General features: G+C 35.2%; 1 protein-coding gene across 3 annotated transcripts in view; it reads right to left on the reverse strand.

The window, feature by feature from the left end:
• Positions 1–20,189, reverse strand: part of TBC1D31 (TBC1 domain family member 31) — a 57,203-nt gene that overhangs the window by 23,643 nt on the left and 13,371 nt on the right. For 2 of the 3 annotated variants that reach the window (XM_081070158.1, XM_081070160.1), the window contains exons 5-13: positions 16,028–16,179; positions 12,772–12,931; positions 10,652–10,852; positions 5,974–6,150; positions 4,376–4,455; positions 4,150–4,296; positions 2,354–2,487; positions 749–882; positions 221–400 (exon numbers count right to left, since the gene is read on the reverse strand). In XM_081070158.1, coding sequence (XP_080926284.1) covers positions 221–400; positions 749–882; positions 2,354–2,487; positions 4,150–4,296; positions 4,376–4,455; positions 5,974–6,150; positions 10,652–10,852; positions 12,772–12,931; positions 16,028–16,179 — 1,365 coding nt within the window. The remainder of the gene's footprint in view (positions 1–220; positions 401–748; positions 883–2,353; positions 2,488–4,149; positions 4,297–4,375; positions 4,456–5,973; positions 6,151–10,651; positions 10,853–12,771; positions 12,932–16,027; positions 16,180–20,189) is intronic. The other variant, XM_081070159.1, reaches the window with a different exon arrangement.

Here is a 20,189-nt window from a genome sequence, read left to right on the forward strand (position 1 = left end):
TTTTTAAGACTAACAGTCAACTGTAATTGCTTACGGAATTGTCTACAAACCATGCAAGGGCACCGATGGGGTATAACTTTTTCTACTATATTTGTTTCTACTATATTTGTACCTCTTAGCACCAGTAGCCGACATACAACAGGTACTCCGTAAAGAAATAGATTTTTCAATTGAAACAAAGGAACTTTGAGGACCACTACCTCAGAACAAGGATATTTACCTCGAAATCATCTTTAAGACTACAGTTGAGCAAAGGAGCTCTAGAACATATGTTGTAGGCCACTACGGTCAGCAGGAGGAAGGAAGGGTGGTTGGAAAAGATATTATCAAACAATTTCAGCCACTCCTCTCTCGTCAGTACTTCTGAGAACACAGTTTCAAGAAGGGGCCATGCATATACCTAAAATAAAGGAGAAAAAATTTATTAGTCTTCTAGGGAAAAGTCGTTAACAGAGTTATTGCTCATTACGTTTGGTTTAGCTACGAAAACCATTATGTTAAAAACATGATTATGAAAAGAACTACCTTGATTTGGACCCTTCTTTAGACTTTCAGGAAAGCAGTTTAATGAGGGAAAAATAATGCAATATTGTTAAAAACACAATGGTTGTATTTTTGTTTGTTTGTTTTTACATTATTACATTGTTTTTTTTATCATACTCCTTCAAGAAAATACTGTTTAATTTATACCAGGATTAATGTTAGCTTCTGTAATAAGTCGTTATTCTAAAAGCATGATTCTTCTTACCTGGGATGTTATATCATGATCTTTGAAGTGTTGTAGCAGTTCCTTGTCATGAAATGCCAAAACATTTTCTATCATACTTAGAATATTGATGGGAGGATTAGGAAAATATTCAAACCAGTGTTGACACCAATTGACTATGAAGGAAAAAATGGAAAATGGATCTTTACCTTTCTATATTATCAAAGGACTTTGCAGTTCTTAAATGTATCCACTCTTCATGTCCTCCACATGCCCATTAGTAAAGAAGAAAAAATACAAGTCTTTAAATTCTAGATAACCCTTTTAAATTCCATGTTAATATAGTATTTTAGTTTAATAGAAATTTGTCAATTTCTTCAGAGCAGTCAATGAGAAACAAATAATTAAACAAACATACATTTCCAAAGCATTCCTGATCCTAGCTATAGAGCACTTTGTGGTTGGGTTGTTTCTTTTCCTTTTATAAGTCTTAGTGTTATTGGCAGGGCAAACTAGTACAACACTTTTGGGGAATCAATCAGAATATTCAGTAATACCAATTCTGGGAATGTACCCCCAAAAAATTATTATAAATATCTGCACGTGAGGGTAGTTATGACATTGTTATTTTTTATAGGTAAAAATTAGAAACAACCTAAACGTCCGAGAATAGATTAAACTAGTACATACACATTATGGAATAGTAGTCAATAAAATGTTTGTAAAGTTTATAAAAATAAGGGAAGTGTAAATAACACATTAAAGTAGTATGATTATAAAAATAACAAGCAGCCTTAAAGTGTGAAAAAATTAGAAGAAACCCCAGAGGTATAGCAGTTGGGGAACAGATAAGTTATAGCATACTTACAAGATGAAATATTATATTACACAGGCAATAAATTATGATTTTCAAGAATATTTAATGATTTGGGGGAAAATGCTCTTAAAATAAACTCACTAATATATTATGAAAGATTATCTCTGAAGAGAATTACAGGTAAATTTTCTTTTCTTTGATAAAATTTCCTATTATTTTCTCTGATGATCAGTAAAAATTTATCATAGCAAATATAATGTAATAAAATGAATGAAAAAAATGTAAAGAGAAACAGTAAAATATTCACAGTATGTATGTTTGGATCTTTTTATATTTCTACTTTTCAGAATTTTATTGTTACAATTAAGTGCGTATCTCCTTTCTCCTTTGTACAAGAAAAACATTTAAAGTAATTAATAAAGTCAAAACACTGTGAATGGTACCTGGCACACAGGTTCCCAATAAATGTTAGCTACGGATGATGAGAATGAGGAGAGTAGCCAGTACTTGCCACGACAGGTGTTGTGTGCTAAATGCTTTACACACTTACTACAATCCAATGAATAATAACTGGCTTTCAGTCAGTAAAGCATCTACTTCCTTCTTACTAACAAAATCTAGCCTATAACAGTATCTTCTTCTAAGACGCAACTATTCAAATTTTCTTGTAAATAAAAAGGTTTATGTATAAGTGGCCAAACTGTCCATTTTTGCTCTCTATCTGATTGTTTCACACTGGAATTGTTGTTAAATATTGCAAGGGTGCAAAGACAGAAGGAAAGGTACAAGGATCCACTCTTGGTTGCATTATTTAATGCTTATTTACTTACTTATGAGAGTAGCGACAACTTCAAAACAGATGAGTTGGTTGTTCTGGAATAATTTTACAAACGGAAATGCTAAGAGAGGAAGATACGGTGTGTCACTAAAAATGGCAGACCAGTGAGCTAATGCAGATAGGGTTCTGTAAATAAAATAAGGAAATAAAGGCCAGAAAACAGTTTACTATTAAAATTTATTTGAATAAACAATACATTCACATGATAAAAAGTCTGATACAAAAGGTGTATTTGATGAAAAATTTCCCCTCCTACTCCTATCATCTAGCTCACCTCCCCAGAACTGCTGTTGAAAGTATAAATCCTTTTTTAAAAAATCACAAATGGTGGTATATTATAAACAGTGTTCTGTATCTTGCATTTTTAACTTAATAGTATCTTGGAAAGAGTTCACATCAGTCTGTGTAGGATTCTTCATGGTATTTTACAGATCCACAAGGTAACTTTGTATAGATACACCTTAATTTCTTTAACTTGGCCCTACTGGGCATTTAAGTTGTTTCCAATCTTTAATAAACAATGCTACACTTAGTGTCATTGTATGTACGTCATTCTTCATGTGGGAATATAGAGCTCGATAAATTCCTAGAAGTAGAATTGCTGAGTCAAAGGCCATGTGCATTAGTAATTTCTACAGCCAGCACCAAGTTGTTCTCACAACAGTGGTGTCCATTTACACTGCCCATCAGCAGCAGTCAGAGGGATGCCTATTTCCTCACTCGTGCCAACATATTTTATTATCAACCTTCTTTTTGAACCTTTAATCTAGATGAGAAATGATATTTCCATATAGTTTTTTAAATATGCATATATCTTTCAAGGTAGTTTGAGTTGGCATTTCTTTTATTAGGAGGAAAGTTAAGCATCTTTTCATATTTAAGAACCATTTCTACTGCTATGAACTATATGTTCAATCCTTTTATGATTTTTTTATTGGTTGGTCCTTTTCATGTTTAGTTGCGCCTACCACTTCGTATGTTAAAGAAATCAGTCTTTTATTTGTCGTATGTTTTGCATATATTTCCTTAGTTTTACATACGTTTCTGTTTTGGGAATTTTTTTACACATAGAGATTTCTTTTCTATTTAAATATTTATTTCTGGAGATTTTAATTCATATCAGTCTCTTCTGGATATGTCAAGCTTAGAAAGGAATTTGTCATGCCTTACTCTGGAATTATAATTCTCCCACATTTACTTTTAATACTTTTAAGATTTCCTTCTTTTTTCTGACTTTTTGTTTTGCAACTTACAAAAGCTGCAAATATAGTAGAGTTCTTCTATACCTTTTACTCAAATTACTCTGTTACCATCTTGTACAAATGTAGTACAATTGTCAATACTAAGAAGTTAACATTGGAACAGTGCTATTAACTAAATTACACTTTTCAGATTTTACCCTTTTTTTCACTAATGTCATTTTTTCATTTCACCAATCCAGGATACAACACTGCATTTACTTGTTATATCACCATAGTTTCTTCCAATGTCAGAGTTCCTCAGGCTCTTAGCTGTTACGACGCTGACATTTTTGTGGAATACCAGAGTTACTTTAGAGATTGTCCCTCTGTTTGGGTTTGTCTGATGTTTTCTCACGATTAGACGAGGTTATAAATTTTTGGCAAGAACACCGCAAAAGTGATGTGCTTCGTATTGATATGTTTTATCACTGGTGATTTTACATTTGAGTACTTTGTTAAGATAGTGTCTGCCGAGTCTCTCCTACAAAATTCTCTGCTATTTTCCCATTTGTGTATGATACACATTGCTGCAATATACTGAACATACCTCTGTAATACTCTGAGTAGTTTCCTACTTTTGATGGGGTATTGCTTCTGTAGATTGAGAAATGCCACATGAACCCCCTTATCGATCAGGCTACTAAATGCAGTATGATTTTCAGGCAGTTGGAGCAGAGAGCGCCAGATGAACATTCTGAAATGAAGATATAATTTTAACCAAGAAAAATCTGGGGGGGTAAAATTGATTTAACATGAAAGAATTTAAAGTTTACCTGTATTTTGTTGGATATTCACCATAGCCTTTTAATAAAATTTGTAAACGCTTTTTGTTTAAGCCATCTGATAATTCATTCTATAAAGAAAAAAATATCAGTGACATAATCATAAAACTGAAACAATAATCTAGTCCACAGTGGCTTTCCAATTTTAGAACACAACACACAGTAAGAAATATTTCTACATCATTGGACTCCCTTCTCTTTCCCCCTGCTACCCCAAACTACTCAAATGTAACTACCATTGGTATCTTAGTCTTTCTTATGGAATTTTCAAAACTAATACCTAGGTACTTATATCCTTTTTAAATCAAATTGATATCCAAGCACATAGTTCTTGCAGCTTGCTTTTATGTTTAACATACCAGAATTATTTCCTTTTCCTCCTAAATGTTCTTCTATTTCTGATGTATAGTTCTACCATATTGATATGACTAGTTACCTACTATTAGACATTTTGGTTGCTTCTAAGTTTTTCTTGAATGAATCTCTCACACAAACGCAGGGTAACAGCCTCTCAAACAAGGCAAAAAGTCGAACTGGTATACTCTTTCTGAAAAATAATGTGGCTACTACTATCAAAATTTGTATGCACACACTCCGACTTAAAAATACTACTTCTACAGATACATTTGTGCAAATGTTCAAAGGTAATTGCACAAGGATATCCATTGTGTCAGATTGTATTAACAGAAGACTGACAATACAACCTAAATGCCAGTCAGCAGAGCAGTAGTTAGATAAATTAATGTAGATCCATAAATCAATATATGCAAATATTTTTAAAAATGGTTTAGCACTGTATGAATTAATATAAACAGATATTCAATCTGTTAAATGATTAAAAGTGGGTTATTGAACAGTGCTCAAGTGTTACATTGATGTAAAAAAATAAAAATATATTCATATATATATGTGTATATATATGCACAGAAAACTTCTGAAGGGTTATCAACAACTATTAACAATGGTTACCTCTGGGGAGTGAGATGAAGAGTGAGCTAGGGAACAGGGAAGAAGAAAAGTATGCTTTAATTTTTTTCTCCTTATAATCTTCTATGCTAGCACTGCCTAACAGATAATGCAAGCCACAAAAGTAATTAAGTTTTTTAGGAACCACATTAAAAAAGTAGAAAGCAGCAGGTAAAATTAAGCTTACTAATATATTTTATTTAACCCAATGTAATCAAAACAATATCATTTCAACATATAATCAACATAAAATTATTAATTAGTAAGCTATTTTACATTCTCGTATTCATACTAAGTTTTCAGTATCAGATACGCATTTCACGTGAACAACTGGCCACATCTCAGGTACTCATCAGCCACGTGTAGTTAGTGAACAGCACATTGGACAGAGCAATTCTATACTGTTTGACTTTTTTAAAAAAAATGCACATGTACTAGTTTTATATTTTTACATTAAAACGTTTAAAAAGCGTATGCTAATTTCAGTTACAACTTTCTCCTCTTCACATAACTTCCCTTTAATTCTGAAGAGAGGGAAGAGTGATGATGGCCTAGAAAGCATGAGACTTGTCTACAGAAGAGTGCCAACAAACCAACGTTTAACAATAATAATCAATTCTTACCTCTTTATTTTCAAAATGGCCAGTCAGGTCTTGTTTTAATATTTTAGTTTGTATTTGGTTTTCCCTTGATTTTGCTGGCCGCTGTACTCTTCCTGATGTTACTTTCATCTTCAGGTCACCAGAAGTCAGTTTACTCTTAGGCAAATCTTCAATCACCTTCACTAGAGGAGGAGGTGGCTAAAGGGGGTGAAAAAAACCCCAATTCATTAGCTATCCTTGGAAAACAGACCTATTAATATGTGATGTACAATATTTGTCTTGATCAATTTAATAATATGCCTTGATATACCAGAGTTGCCTAAAAAATGTATACAAGTGAACACTTTGGTCAACGTTGCTCAAGCAGTAGTTCGCCATCATCAGAAGTGTCTGGACACTGATGGTAACCACTTTGAGCATCTCTTGTAATTGCAGAAGTCAAACGTGACTTGTATTCATCTTCTGTTATCAGTGTACAAATAAATAAATATATATATACATATATTTGTTGTTATTATTGGTATATATTGAGTATTACAATTTTAATACAGTTTTCCTTTCTTAAAATGTGCATGCATTTTTTGGCACCCTCTGTATATAATTATTCTTCAGGCAAAAAATGTAAACAAAATATCCAAGAATGTTTCCTTGTTGGCTAACGAATCAAAGTAAATTCCTGCCAAATTCCTTTGAAGAACACAATAAAGATACACAACTCACAACAACAAATAGAATTTAATTATTCCACGAAAGCAGGCCTTCAATCATAGAATACCAACCATTGTTTGCACTTGCATGATAAAGTTAGAGGCCTGGTGAAAACCTGCAGAGAAGGCAGTTATACATAGAGCCCTCTAGCATGCTGAGAGAAGCACCTTAATATTCTTCGGGATCAAGTGAAATTTCTCTGAGGGCAACTGCCAGATGGCTTTCTTCGGGAAGCCTGGGCCCCCTGCCACTCTATCCTTGATTACATTTTTTAAATTGCATAGAAATGGCTGTTAGTCCCTTACTGTGTCAAAGGCTTAAGAGACAGTTCAGATGGCACAGCTTAGATTCCAAACCCTCATTTTTATTCGGCCTAACAGAATGATAAACCCCAACAACTCCAATTTAAGGTAAAATGATTCACTGAAACATTTTCTCCGCAAACAATACTCTCTTTCAAATTAAAAGATCTTCCTTGTTCAAAGGAAATGAGCAGATAAGGTATCTCAGGCTTTCTGAGTTCTAAATGTGATTACAATGACTTTCAAAGGGTATTTAAATATTTGAAACCATTTTTGTTTTCAAATATTTGAATGTTTCCTTAGTAATTAGCCTAGACCCAAATAAAAGACAAAGTGAATGTGTGAGTAAAAAGAAAAAAATTTTTTTGAAGCTAAAGTGACAATTCCTCTCATATGAGAACAAGAACACATGGAATACCCCAGATGTCCAAATGAACACATTAGATTTCAGAAGGACACATATTACACACATTGCCTTGAATTCAAACTGTCATGAAATCCACAAGAGTATTTTTCCGTGACTTATAATGAAAGCAAATCACCGCTCTTCAGGAAAGTGCTTTGAAGCAGAAACCAAACTTTGACCTCCTCCCCTTTCACCCCCAATAGAAATAAACAGAGCAAAGAAAACAACTTGATTCTTTGTGGTTTATATGTATATATATATATATATATATATATATATATATATATATATATATATATAAAGTAGTCTTTTAGTAGTCTATAGTATACATATACATATATATGTATACATATATATACATATATATACATATATATATATACATGGTTTCAAACAAAAGGTTTCAAACAAAATTTTTCTCCTGCTGCCTTCAGAGGTTCAGGACTTCTGCTTTTGAAACCTGCAGTCCACTATAGGAGACCATATAAGTATTCCCTATCGTCAACTGCAGTGTGTATGAATACCTAACATTGTGAAATGTGTAGAGTAGGTAATGTGATAATATACATGGCATAAATATTACATTTTTATGTTTTTAAATTAGTATGAAAAGTATTTAAAGTTTTAACTTTATAAAGTTTTTAAAATAGTGTTTTTCTAGGATACACTGTTATTTATTCACACCTAGAAAGATTATAAGGATAATACAGAATAGTACAAAAAAATAGGACCAAAAAAATAGTACAATGACCACTTATTCTATGATTTAATTTTTTAATTCTTTACTTATGAAATGAAATTAACAGTGGTCTGTCTTCTGAATATTGCCCATCTTTCATATCCTTGAACTGTCTTCTCTCTAACCTCAATCCATTCTTCTAAATCTTTATTAAAATTTCTATTCTAGAGCCCATGCTCTTCCATGAAATATAATCTCCCAAAAGTTAGAGCCTGAGACATGACCTAAATTATCATACTTTCGTAGTGTCAAAACTTCAACACACACGTGGGAATTAGCTTACTGTCTTAGTACAATACCAGAAATTCTCCAGTGGCAAGAAAACAGGACTTGAAGGAATGGGGTACAGGTAAGATGAGTTTTATAGAGACTATGGACCTGGGCATTGGTGTGGGCCTGGGATAGCGTAGACACTGGTGGTGCTGGTCATGTCCCCCCAAAAAGAGATAATCCCACTTCTGTTATAAGCTTGCTTCTCTGGTCAATTTGCCGAACATTTAAACAGTGTAGTAGAAGTCAATAAATCACTCCTATCTTAGTGTTTCTCAGCCCTCTCCCCGCTTCTATTGGTAACATTTTCCTAGCTCTCATAAAATTTAGGTAGGCCCGAAACCTCTTTCATTAGGAGCAAATAATAATGTATTATTAAAATTTTTAAAGCTTACACCACAGAAGAGTACAATCGCTTAGGCTTAAAGAAAACGCAGGCACACACATAGCAGATTCTCATTATTCGCAGCAGTTGTGTTCTAGAGTCACTGCAAACACAGAGTGAGCGAGCACTGAATTGTCGCTCCCCGGGAAGGTACAGTTAGGTCCCTGTGAGCCTCTCTGGTCATGCCATTTTTGTCAACCAATCAATATATACCCTTGTTTTGTGTGTTTCTGTTTAAAGACACTTATATAATACGTACTGTTGATTTGTTAACACTGCACTCATACCCACAGCACCGTAACTTGTGTCTCAACAACTTTATCTTTCACTGCTTTCTGTGCAGAGGAAGCCTGCACAGCACTTCATACAGCACTATGCTTGGAGGCTATTTCATGGATCAAAACCACCAACAAAAAGCACAAGAATGTGAAAAATGTGGCACTCGATAGACCACGGAAAGGAAACGGTTTATAATATGAGAGCTGAAGTAGGGCAGTGTTGTCTTGTTTGACCTTAGCCAGGAAACTGCGTGTTGGGCAACTCCAGAGTTTTTGCTGCTCTGCACCTCACATGTGAATGTAGGTGGATATGCAATGGGTACCGCCATCTGAGTGACAGATTCATTTTCACAAGCAGGTGGATTCACAAATACAAATCTGTGAATAATAAGGATTGACGGTATACACATAGAAAAAAGACTGAGAACGTATATATTTCAGAATCACCTGAGAATGGTGAGATTGTGAGTGATTCTTTTTTATCTATCTGCTTCTCTGTATCTTGATTTTTCTCTGTGATAAGATACTTATTACTTGTCTAATTAAAAAAAAAGGTGAAAAAGACAGAAAGGAGCAGGCACAGTAAACAGATGACATGACTAGAACATCGGAGCCTGCTGACAACTAAGCTGTGTGGTTAGGCTGGGCACTAGCTCCTTTCTCTGTGAGACAAAATGCTTAGGCTAAGTACTCACCAGATCCCTCCACGAGACAATTCCACGATACAATGACCGTGTCTCCACGACAGCCAATTCCAGACCTGAAAAGGCTGCACTGGCCAATCAGACTTGGCAACGAGCTGGGGAAATTTTAGATAACCGCAGAAGAGGAGTGAGAAGTCTATTTTAGATGAAATAAATAATGTAGATAACAGATACAGAGATGAGAATGGTATCTATGGGGGACAAGGAGGGAAGTTACAAGTATAGACAGGTGGAGGAGACGAGATTAGAGAGGACTCGGAGACCAGGCGGGAGAGTCTGGACTTACTGCAATGGGCAAGAGAAAGGAAGCCACTAATGCAGCACACTTTTAGAAATGATGATGAAAGTATTGTTTTAGAAAATGTTATATAAAGGATGGATTGATGGGCAGGGGCATGCACCGAGTTTTGGGATACTTGTTTAAATTACTGTTATTCAAGAGCAGTTAATGCGGACCAATATAAGGATGGTTAAGATGGATGGAGAACCGGCAGCACATAGTACATATTTCAAACTTAAAAAATCACCTGACTTAGTATTGACCAGATGTAGGAAATAAAGGACTAGGGACAGAGTGTTCCAAGGTTTCTAGCCCATAAGATGGGAAGAAAGAGTGAGACAGAAATGGACAGACTGGAACTGATGGCCTCTTTTGGGAAGCAGATTATGAGGGGCTCCCTGAATGGGATAGGGACACCAAACAGATGCCCCTTAGGAAGGCAGAAATTTAAGAATGGAGGACAAGTGGGAGAAATCAAGTTTGGAGATACGGCTTTGGGAGTAAGAGCAAAAAAATATATCCAGAAAAATGGATACGGTCCAAGGAAGTTAGAAGATCGTAGCATAAAGATTTGATGATACAACATGTAAATCTTTTAAAAAAGATGTTATTTACTTGATAAGATACCTTATTTATTTCTTGCGTTAAAGCCTGAACTGAATATATGTTCAGACTTCCGTTTTCCATAATAGAGGCAATGTACCGTCCATGTGGGCTAATTACTGATGAGCTAATTCCTTCATCAAGGCTCCCAATTTCAAAGAGAAGTTTACAAGTCTGTACATTGATAAATCTCATAATACCATCTTGACTTAGCACTCCAAGAACCTAAGAGTAGAGAAAAACATTATGAGTTCCTAAACACACATTTAAAAGTCAAACGTTTGCAAGTCAAACCACATACACATACAATATTCACAGAGAGCCATTACATATTTTGAAATCCCTAATTATGGCTCATGAAGATTTGCCCTGTGCAGGTCCAGATAAGCCTGGCCTTAACCAGAACCATCAAGGAGCCCATCCTGGGGAACTACAGAAAGGTCACCTAAGAATCTTCCCTTCCCACGGGCAGACCACATCTCCACTAACCCCACAAAGGGAACAGAGATGATTAGACAGTCCTTAACTTTGACCTCTACACTGGCTGTCAGAATCGAGGTGGGTGGAGGGTTTGTATTCCTTCAGCGTCCCCCCAGTTTGATCAGAACTAACATCCATCCTGTTGTCCCGACACAAACCTGTGACTCTCAGTGAGGTTCCCCATTGTCCACCTGCTTTCAGCTTTTGTAACTAACATTGGAGGGGTAGTGAAAGTCTGTGAGTTACAAGGATAGTGAAGGGGTAAGAGGAATTAATTAGTGAAAAATTAATTTGAGCTCATATAATATGCAAAATTCAAAGTGTCCTAAAAGAGATGAAGCAAATAAACCCATCTGCTGTCTTGTGTACGCACAGGTTCTTTCCCCAAAGCCAGTGGCTGGTGCTCCCGTGTGACTGCTTGAAATGCTGATGTCACATGTTGTATGAAAGACTAGTCTGGAGGTAGTTGGAGGCAGTTTGAATGTGACAATCTGAAAAGCACATTATTCTGTTGATCAGGCTGTAGGAAACGCCTTCATTTATAGTTGAAGCAACCTCTCTGAAGGGCAATTTGGCAAGATCTAACAAAATTACAGATGCAATATAACCCTGACAACAACTATTGGAATTCTGGGAGTTTATCCTACAGAAAGGATGTACGCAGAGTTATTCAGCGCAGCATTATTTGTAATAGAAAAGGACTACAAACAGGTTAAGTGTCCCATAGTAAAGACTAGTTAAAAAACTATGGAATACTATGCAGGTGTAAAAAACGAAGTTCTATAGCGACATAGTTCTATCTTCAAGGTAAATTAAGGGAAGAGAAGCGAGGTGCAAAGCTGTATAAAACGTGGAATAAACATAAGACTGTATCACAACAGTGGTTATGGAATGTGAATACTGGGCAAACGGGAGAGGAGTAAAGAGATTTCACTGTATGCCTTTATGTATTTTTTGTTTTCAACAAGAAGGTATTACCTATTAATAAAACTGAAGTTAAAATAGAAATGACACACTATGTGTGTGTGTGTACATATAAAACATGTATATAAAATTTGTTAAAGTAAAAGATCATCAATAGCCAATTTAAAATAAAAAAGTTGAGGTCTGACTGTACTTAACTATTAAAAAAAAGGGTGTGTGTGGGGGCAGATGGGAGAAGCACTTTGTAAAACTAAGGCAAGACACAAAGAAAAGCATGTTTCAGAGGTAGCAGTTATGGTATATCAAACACAGTACAACAAAGTGAGAAAACTTTAGGTGTGTAGTCCCACCTTTAATCCTTACATTTAAAAGGAGTATGGAAAAGTCATTCAACGTTTCTACGCCTTAGTGTCATAATCTGCAGAATGGTGAGAAGACCTTCCTCGCCCGTACTCAAAGAAAGGATCAAATAAAAAACAACATGCTCAAGCATCCGTAAACCATGAAGTATGACACACATTTAAAATATACTGACTCTAGAAAAAGGGTATACTGTCAGTAACATATAGAACCTCAGATTAATTTTTTTTTCAATTTTAGACTCTTGACAAAAATAACATATAAGCAATTTGAAATCCTTGTAACAACCGGGGTGCACGTTAAATGACAGAGCTATTATGGTTCAGAAATTGATATGAGTCTTCTCGACACGTAGAATGTCCTGCCTTTACGTGACTAACCTGGTTCGAACCCGCATCAAAACTGTCGGGAAGAAATTCTAGGTAGCGAATGGCTCGAACTTTAGTGGGCATCTGGATAATTCTAAATAGCTGCTTAGCTTCCAAGCACCACAAATGAAGATGATTTGATTTGCCTCCAGCGGCCAGGATCCGACCATCTCTATAGAACAAAAACGTGAGAAAGTAAGACCAGCTGAAGTGACTGTAGCAGCACTGTCCAGTATGATCCAATACGAGCATGGAAATATTCTATAATTACGCTGCCTGATAGTCACTATTAGCCACATGTGACTGAGAACTTAAATGTGGCCAGTGCTTCTAAGGAAATTAATTCTTAATTTTATTTAATTTTTATTAATTTAAATGGTCCCACGTACCCAGTGACAATCATATAGGAAAGCTCAGGTTTACAGTATGTTATTTTACACCTAATGTGCTAAGACACCAGCTTAACAAATATTTGTTTGATGACTGGATTGGGGGTTTCTGAGCAGCATTTAGATTTTATCACGTAATCTCAAAGTCATTTGCCACTCTCCAACTTTCTACATTTCACATATGACTATATTGAATTGGTACAGCATTGCTATGTGAAAAACCAAAAAGCCCAAACTTTTTTCCTAGTCAGAGAAAGCTACTGTATGTTATAAGGTACAAAAAGAATAAGCTGTATTGATTGTTGTTTGGTTGCTGATCACTCATTCAACAGACTTGTGAAGTGTCCACTATAAGCCAGGTTTCATTCCAGGTGCCGGGGACACAGCGGTGAATCAGACATGTAAGATCCCTGCTCTTACAGGATTTTTAGTCCAGAGAAAAGCAAACAAATAAATGAACCTGATCTCAGCTGATAAGTTTTATAAAGAAATATAAAATGAGGTGGTGTCATGGAGCTGGGGAAGGGGAAAGATCTGCCACCTAAGTGGTGTCAATGGACCAAGCGGGGGATGATTTGGAGGAAGAATTCCACGCTGGTCAGTACTGCAGGCTGGCCAGAACAAAAGCACTGAGGAAGGAATGAGGTAGTTATAAAGAGGAGTGAGAAGCCACACTCAAGTGCAGCAGGAACAGTGTAAGGGGAAGGAAATAAGATGAGGAAAGCGAGGGAGGCCCTAGCCCAGAGGACAAAAGGCCTCAGGGGATAGGGTAGGCGGTTTGGATTTTATTCTAAGAGCAGTGGAAAGCCTTTCCACGGGGTTCAATAGGGAAGTGACATGACCTGACTTAACGGTCTAAAAAGACCACTCTACCTGCTTTGTAGAGACTGACTAGGAAATGAGACTGAAAACAGGAAGACCAAATAAAGGGCCTATTATAGTAGTCTGAAAGAGACTAGGGGAGCTTGGACTAGAGTAATAGCTGTGGCAACGGATAAACAAGTAGACCAATTCAAGATATACTTTGGTAGAATTGATGGGATTTACTGATGACAGACAAAAAGGATGAGAGAAAGAGGAAATAGCACCTATTTCCTAGCTCTTCCCACTGAAAAGGCCTGGAAACAATGACCAACCCAATGAGTACCCGTAGCATCAGATTAGGTCTCCAAATACCATTTCCCACTAAAATGACACTGGGCTCCTTAGAGAAATGACCAATTCCGGGTTTGTGACAGAAAATGTATAAAGTAAGCCTAGAACATCTTGTCAGACCACAAAGAATGAAAGCTTTCACAGACAACTGGGGTTCCATCAAAAGGATTCAAAGCCAACTTGAAGAGGACCCCAATGGTCAATGATGAGAGAACTAGCGCATCACTAAGAATAACAACTTTTTAAAAAGATTTGATAAATTTGATGTTATAATTTATAAATTTAAGGTTCATCGAGTATAACTTTGATACATTTATATGTTGTGATGTGACTGGTTTTGAAGCAGCATTTATCACATTACATCGTTATAGCACAATGTATTGACTATTATACTGTGCATTATGTCTCTATGGCTTATTTGCTACTCATTACAAGTTTGTACCACCAATCACACCCTCCATCCCCATCCCCAGACAGCCACCATTTTACTCTATTTTTTAACAGGTTTGACTTTTGTTAGATTCCAAATATAGGTGATATCATACTGTAGTTGTCTTTAAGAACAGCTTTAATGGATTAAATCATGCCAACTATGTTTAAATCCATGAGTTTATAAAGATTAAAGACAAAAGAAATCTTCGCTGGCCATTTTGGGAAGATGCCAATAAACCTACTCAATATTTTGAAAAAAACATTAAAAAGAGGGGGAAATCAAGCATTTATCCTGCATTTCCTTTACTAACAATAAAGTAACCAGAGTTGATGAGAGAAAGTTTATTTCTATAGAAGGTTTCTAATTATAAGGGAAGAAGAGGTGACAGAATTAGAATAGGACCATTTTGCTAACCTCTAACAAATACTGGATCTATGTAACAATCATCAATGACCACAGCATCACAAGAGAAAGGCCTCTACGTTCCTCCTGAGGAAAGTACACAAAGCACCTATAATGTCTTCTTGACCCCAAATCAAACCTGAATCAGACTGAGCCTGCAATGGACAGGAAATGTAGGTGCAAACATTTTACAGGAAAGATAGATGAGAACAGATCACATTAAACACGCCATGGGGATGCAAAGAACAAAACCCAGAATACAGAACATTCTATAGAACAACCAGTTCTTTAACAAATAAACTGCAAGGAAAAAACAGAGAGACAAAATAATCAGGACAATGTGTGAACCTTGCTTTGTTCCTAATTTGAACAAACCACGCATAAAAAACAATTAGATCAGGAAAATTTGAATAATGACAAGATCTATGGCAATATTCACAAAAGATTAATTTTTTAAAAGTGTGATAATAGTACTATGGTTATGTTTCAAAAAGGACCCTTATCCATTTGAGACACACATTGAAATATTTATGGATAAAATGGATAAAATGATATGCTTGGGCTTTGCTTTAAGATGATGCAGTAGATAAGTAGAAGCTGGGGTTTTCGATAAAATAGGAGAGGCTGTTAGTTGATGATTATAGCTAATGAGAGTACTATAATTAGGACTTCGTGTACTTCTATATTTTTTATGTATAGTTGAAATTTTCCACAATCAAGTAAAAAAAAAAAAAAAAGCAAACAAAAAACCCCCACAAAGTTCTACACACCATATCTAAGTTTAAAAGAAACTTTTCCTCATATGACAATAAAATACTGAATGAAAATTTGTAAAATTTTACTGGAAGTTAAATTTCTTAAAAATTTTCAATGTCAAAATACACATTACCTGGTCACAGCAAACACTTTGTATAATACACTAGAGCTTTCAGGTGGAGGCGGCAATTGATATTTGCAAAACAGAGTATCACATTCCCAGGCGAAGATGGAATTATCTTTAAAACAGCTGAGGATGGTATTGCTTAATGGTAGAAAGAAAACCTGAAGAGTGAGAAAAAAAGTTATTGTGTATATAAGGATCACACAGTCCTGTTTAAATTTAAAATTATACAAGCAGCCAACTGTTCTTTTTTGAAAGTTATTTTTTCTTAAACTAGAGAAAAAATGCATTTACGATATTTGATGGGATAATACTGATATTTCACATAAGCTAAAAAGAATAAAAAATAAAAAATAGGTGACTATAATGACTATGAAATTCATAAAATACTAAGTGACAATTGAAAATATTTAAACTTATAAAAAATTCAAATGAAACTAATGACACACCATTTTATGTGTATCAAATGTACTTAAAATAACACACAGATACATGTATACAAACCATACACTGACATATGTATTATACTTATAAAGTATATGCTAATATAAACTGTATTAAAACCAAACTACTGAAAAATGTTAAACACATGAAATGTTGGTGAAAATAGAGAAAAAGGGCACTGTCATACACTGCTGTTGGTATTAAAAACCGGTTAAAAATTTTGTATAAACTATCTCAACAGCCTTAAAAACATGTATCTCTTCTGAACTAGTCAATCTGCTTCTAAAAGTAAAAAATAAATGTATATAAATGTTTGTTGAACAATATTTATAAAAAAGTAAAAAGCTGAAAACAAATACATGATCATATTTTACTAGAGATTCAATTTATTTAATGGACAAATGAGACTGAAACTGATAGCAAAATTGAAAAATATCATTCTCTTCATTTCTATTTTTTATTACATAAGCACTAAACAATGTTTACTTTTGATAAAGTTTAATTAAAATTGACCAACATTTTCTCATGAGCGTTCCAGTGGCCTCAAATGTAATATTGCATATCATCTGTGTAAAAGACACAAAGGGAGGAAGGGAAAGAAAAGAAAGGAGGAGAGTAAATGGAAGAAACCAATGCCTTAAGGACAAAATATTCTGGCCCACCCTCTCAAAATAAACCCCCTCAAATAGCTCGAGCCATCTCACGTGGTTTCATCCTTAGTTACAACTCTAGGGATTTATTCATTCCCATCTAGAACAGCCTCCGTAAGTGCATTACAGCTTACTGTAACACTCTGTCATTGTTTCTTTCGGTGTGTCTTGACAAGCTTCTTACTTTTTAAAACACATGACTGTTTCTGTGTTGGAAAGAGAGGAGCAGGGACTGAGTAGGTGGAGCACCTGTTAGAGTTCCTGGCTTCTCATTCTGATCCCTGACTTGTCACGCACCTTCACAATTTTAGTAGTGTCAGAAGGAAGCCTGTTTTCTTTTGGAATGCTGTATTATTTAGGGGTGAAGTGTTCAGCATCTGTAACACTGGACTGGAATGTTCGTTGAGTATTTAGAATCTGGATGTGGCCATCATCACAGTTAATAAGAGAGAGCAGGCCAGAAGGACTCTGTCCAGGGGAAAAGCAGGATCACCACCAAATCTACCATGGCTTTTCTCCAGGGTTTATAAGGCACCTATAGAAAATACCTCTGTGACTTTGCATCTAATTTGTGTTATTGTCACCCAGCCTATTATATACATACAGTTAAGAAATGCTTCTAATAGTTAATGATGGTACCATAAAAATTTGAGAAGACTGTAAGTCACAATTTTGGTAACAATAGCTGCAGGCTGTTATCATAAACTCTGTTTTTCTCAATAATGTAGAGTACTAAAAAAAAAACAAACCCATAATACACATATACATAATGCCCTATGGTACATACTAGTTAAAACAATCTACTCAGGATTAAAGCTAGTAAGACATAATAAAAAATGCTAACTCAACTACTACCCTTGCCTGACCCAGCTTCTCACTTTTGTCCTTGGCTCACTTTGCAAAGACAATCTCTGGAAGATCTTTTGCCAAAAGATTCAGGAAGACATTTACAACATGAAGGTCATATAGAAACAATTTGCAATGAAGACATTATGATTTATAATGAAGGCATTAAAATATTGTTTTAAAACCGATGTCAAAAAAGTGACAAGATTTTTATTATAATTAGCAATATTTTTCTAGAAAAGTAATAAAGTTTATTCCTATCAGGAGAAGCAAAAGCATAAAAGTTAATGAGCATCAACTGCTATTTTAGGGGAATGGCTGTCACAGATTATTGCCTACATGATTATTCATTACTAGATTTGTGATTTTAATTGCCAGATTTTAATGATTATAAAATTGTTCCTAATGAATCGTGTCATTATTTATATAGTGTCATCTCTTGACAAACATAAAATGCTTAGGAAAAACTTCAAAAGCATTAACAAAATGTACTTTTCAGAGGGTTGAGTTATAAGGATGGGGGCTGTAGTTTTTCCTTATACAGTGTGAAAATCCTATGCTTTCCAATTCATTTTTGAAAGGTATATGAGCTCTTTTCCAAGTTTATAAAGAGTTCAGGATAGTAACAAGAGCAAGTTAAGGTCAAATGTATAATTCAGTAAAAGTTTTAGTGAGTGTCCGTTGTATAGAGACTGAATTAAGTTCAGTAACACACTCTTTGTTAAAACATTTTGATATCCATCCTAAAAGTTTTTCCGATACATAATGAATCACAGTAATCAGAAATCCTAGGATTTATTCCAAAATCCCTAACAAAGAGCTAAATAATCTACCTTCAAGCATCAACTAAAGAATAAAAATTTACCAATATGAAGAGGAGTAATTGGTTTACCTGAGAGGCAGTGTGGTATAATGGAATGACTTTGTAGTTAAGACAGGTTTGGATTCAAATTGCAACTCTCGTAAGCTATGAGATGCTGAGCAAAGTACTTAATGTTTCTGAACTTCAGTTTCCCCATTTGTACGATGAGGATAATAGTATCTATCTTTTAGGATTATTTAAGCTTAAAAATAACAAAGCGTATATACGAGGTCTGACCGTTAAGTTCACAAAATTGTTGCAACGATGCTGCTAATCTTTTTTTGATATCAGAGGGATTATTCATTATGAATTTGTACCAACTGGACACAGTTAACCAAGTTTACTATTTGGAACCAAGTTTACTATTAGACGACCTGAACTTTTCACCAACAATTCATGGCTCTTGCATCACGACAATGCACCAGCTCATAGGGCACTGTCTGTGAGGGAGTTTTTAGCCAGTAAACAAATAATTGTATTGGAAAACCCTCCCTACTCATCTCATCTGGCCCCCAATGACTTCTTTCTTTAACTGAAGACAAAGGAAATATTGAAAGGAAGACATTTTGATGACATTCAGGACAGCAAAGGTAATATGATGACAGCTCTGATGGCCTTTCCAGAAAAAGAGTACCAAAATTGCTTTGGAGGGTGGACTAGCTCTGGCGTCGGTGCATGGCTTCCCAAGGGGAGTACTTCAAAGGTGACCATAGTGATATTCAGCAATGAGGTATGTAGCACTTTCCTAGGATGAGTTCGTGAACTTAATTGTCATATCTCGTAGTAAGTACTCAACAACTGGTCTCTATTACTATTAGTATTAATCACTGCTATTGCTAGGTACAAAAATCAGTGGGAAGATGTTGGAGTGGTAGGTTCTTTAAAAACATTTTGAAATCAAAGGTCCACAGTTCTTTATCTGGAACCCTTGGGACCAGGTGTGCTCCAGAATTCAGAATTATTTCCGATTTGAGAAAGGTAATATGATATAACATATTCTGTAGTGTTATGTGGAATCCCTACAAGATCCGGAGCGACATACCCGATACTCAAACATATTCATATTTCAGCCTCATGTCAATCCTGTTCAGGCTTTGCTGCTAAATGAATTCAGGTAAGATCAGATTGTGCCCAAGCGAATTAATTAAAAAGTTTTGGGTTTTTGAATTACTAATAAGGAATTGTGCATCTGTTTAATGTAGTCAAAAAAACAGTTACATTATGGCTTTTTAAGAAGATATCTAATTGCACTGAGTGACATAATCCCATAATAGAGCTAAATAGATAACAATAGATAACAGTAGAAATCGCAGCAGCTGCAGCTAACTTTTACCAAGCACTTACTATACAACGACAAGCATTCTGCTGA

Source organism: Rhinolophus hipposideros, assembly GCF_964194185.1.
Source record: "Rhinolophus hipposideros genome assembly, chromosome: 13".
Taxonomy (NCBI): Eukaryota; Metazoa; Chordata; class Mammalia; order Chiroptera; family Rhinolophidae; genus Rhinolophus; species Rhinolophus hipposideros.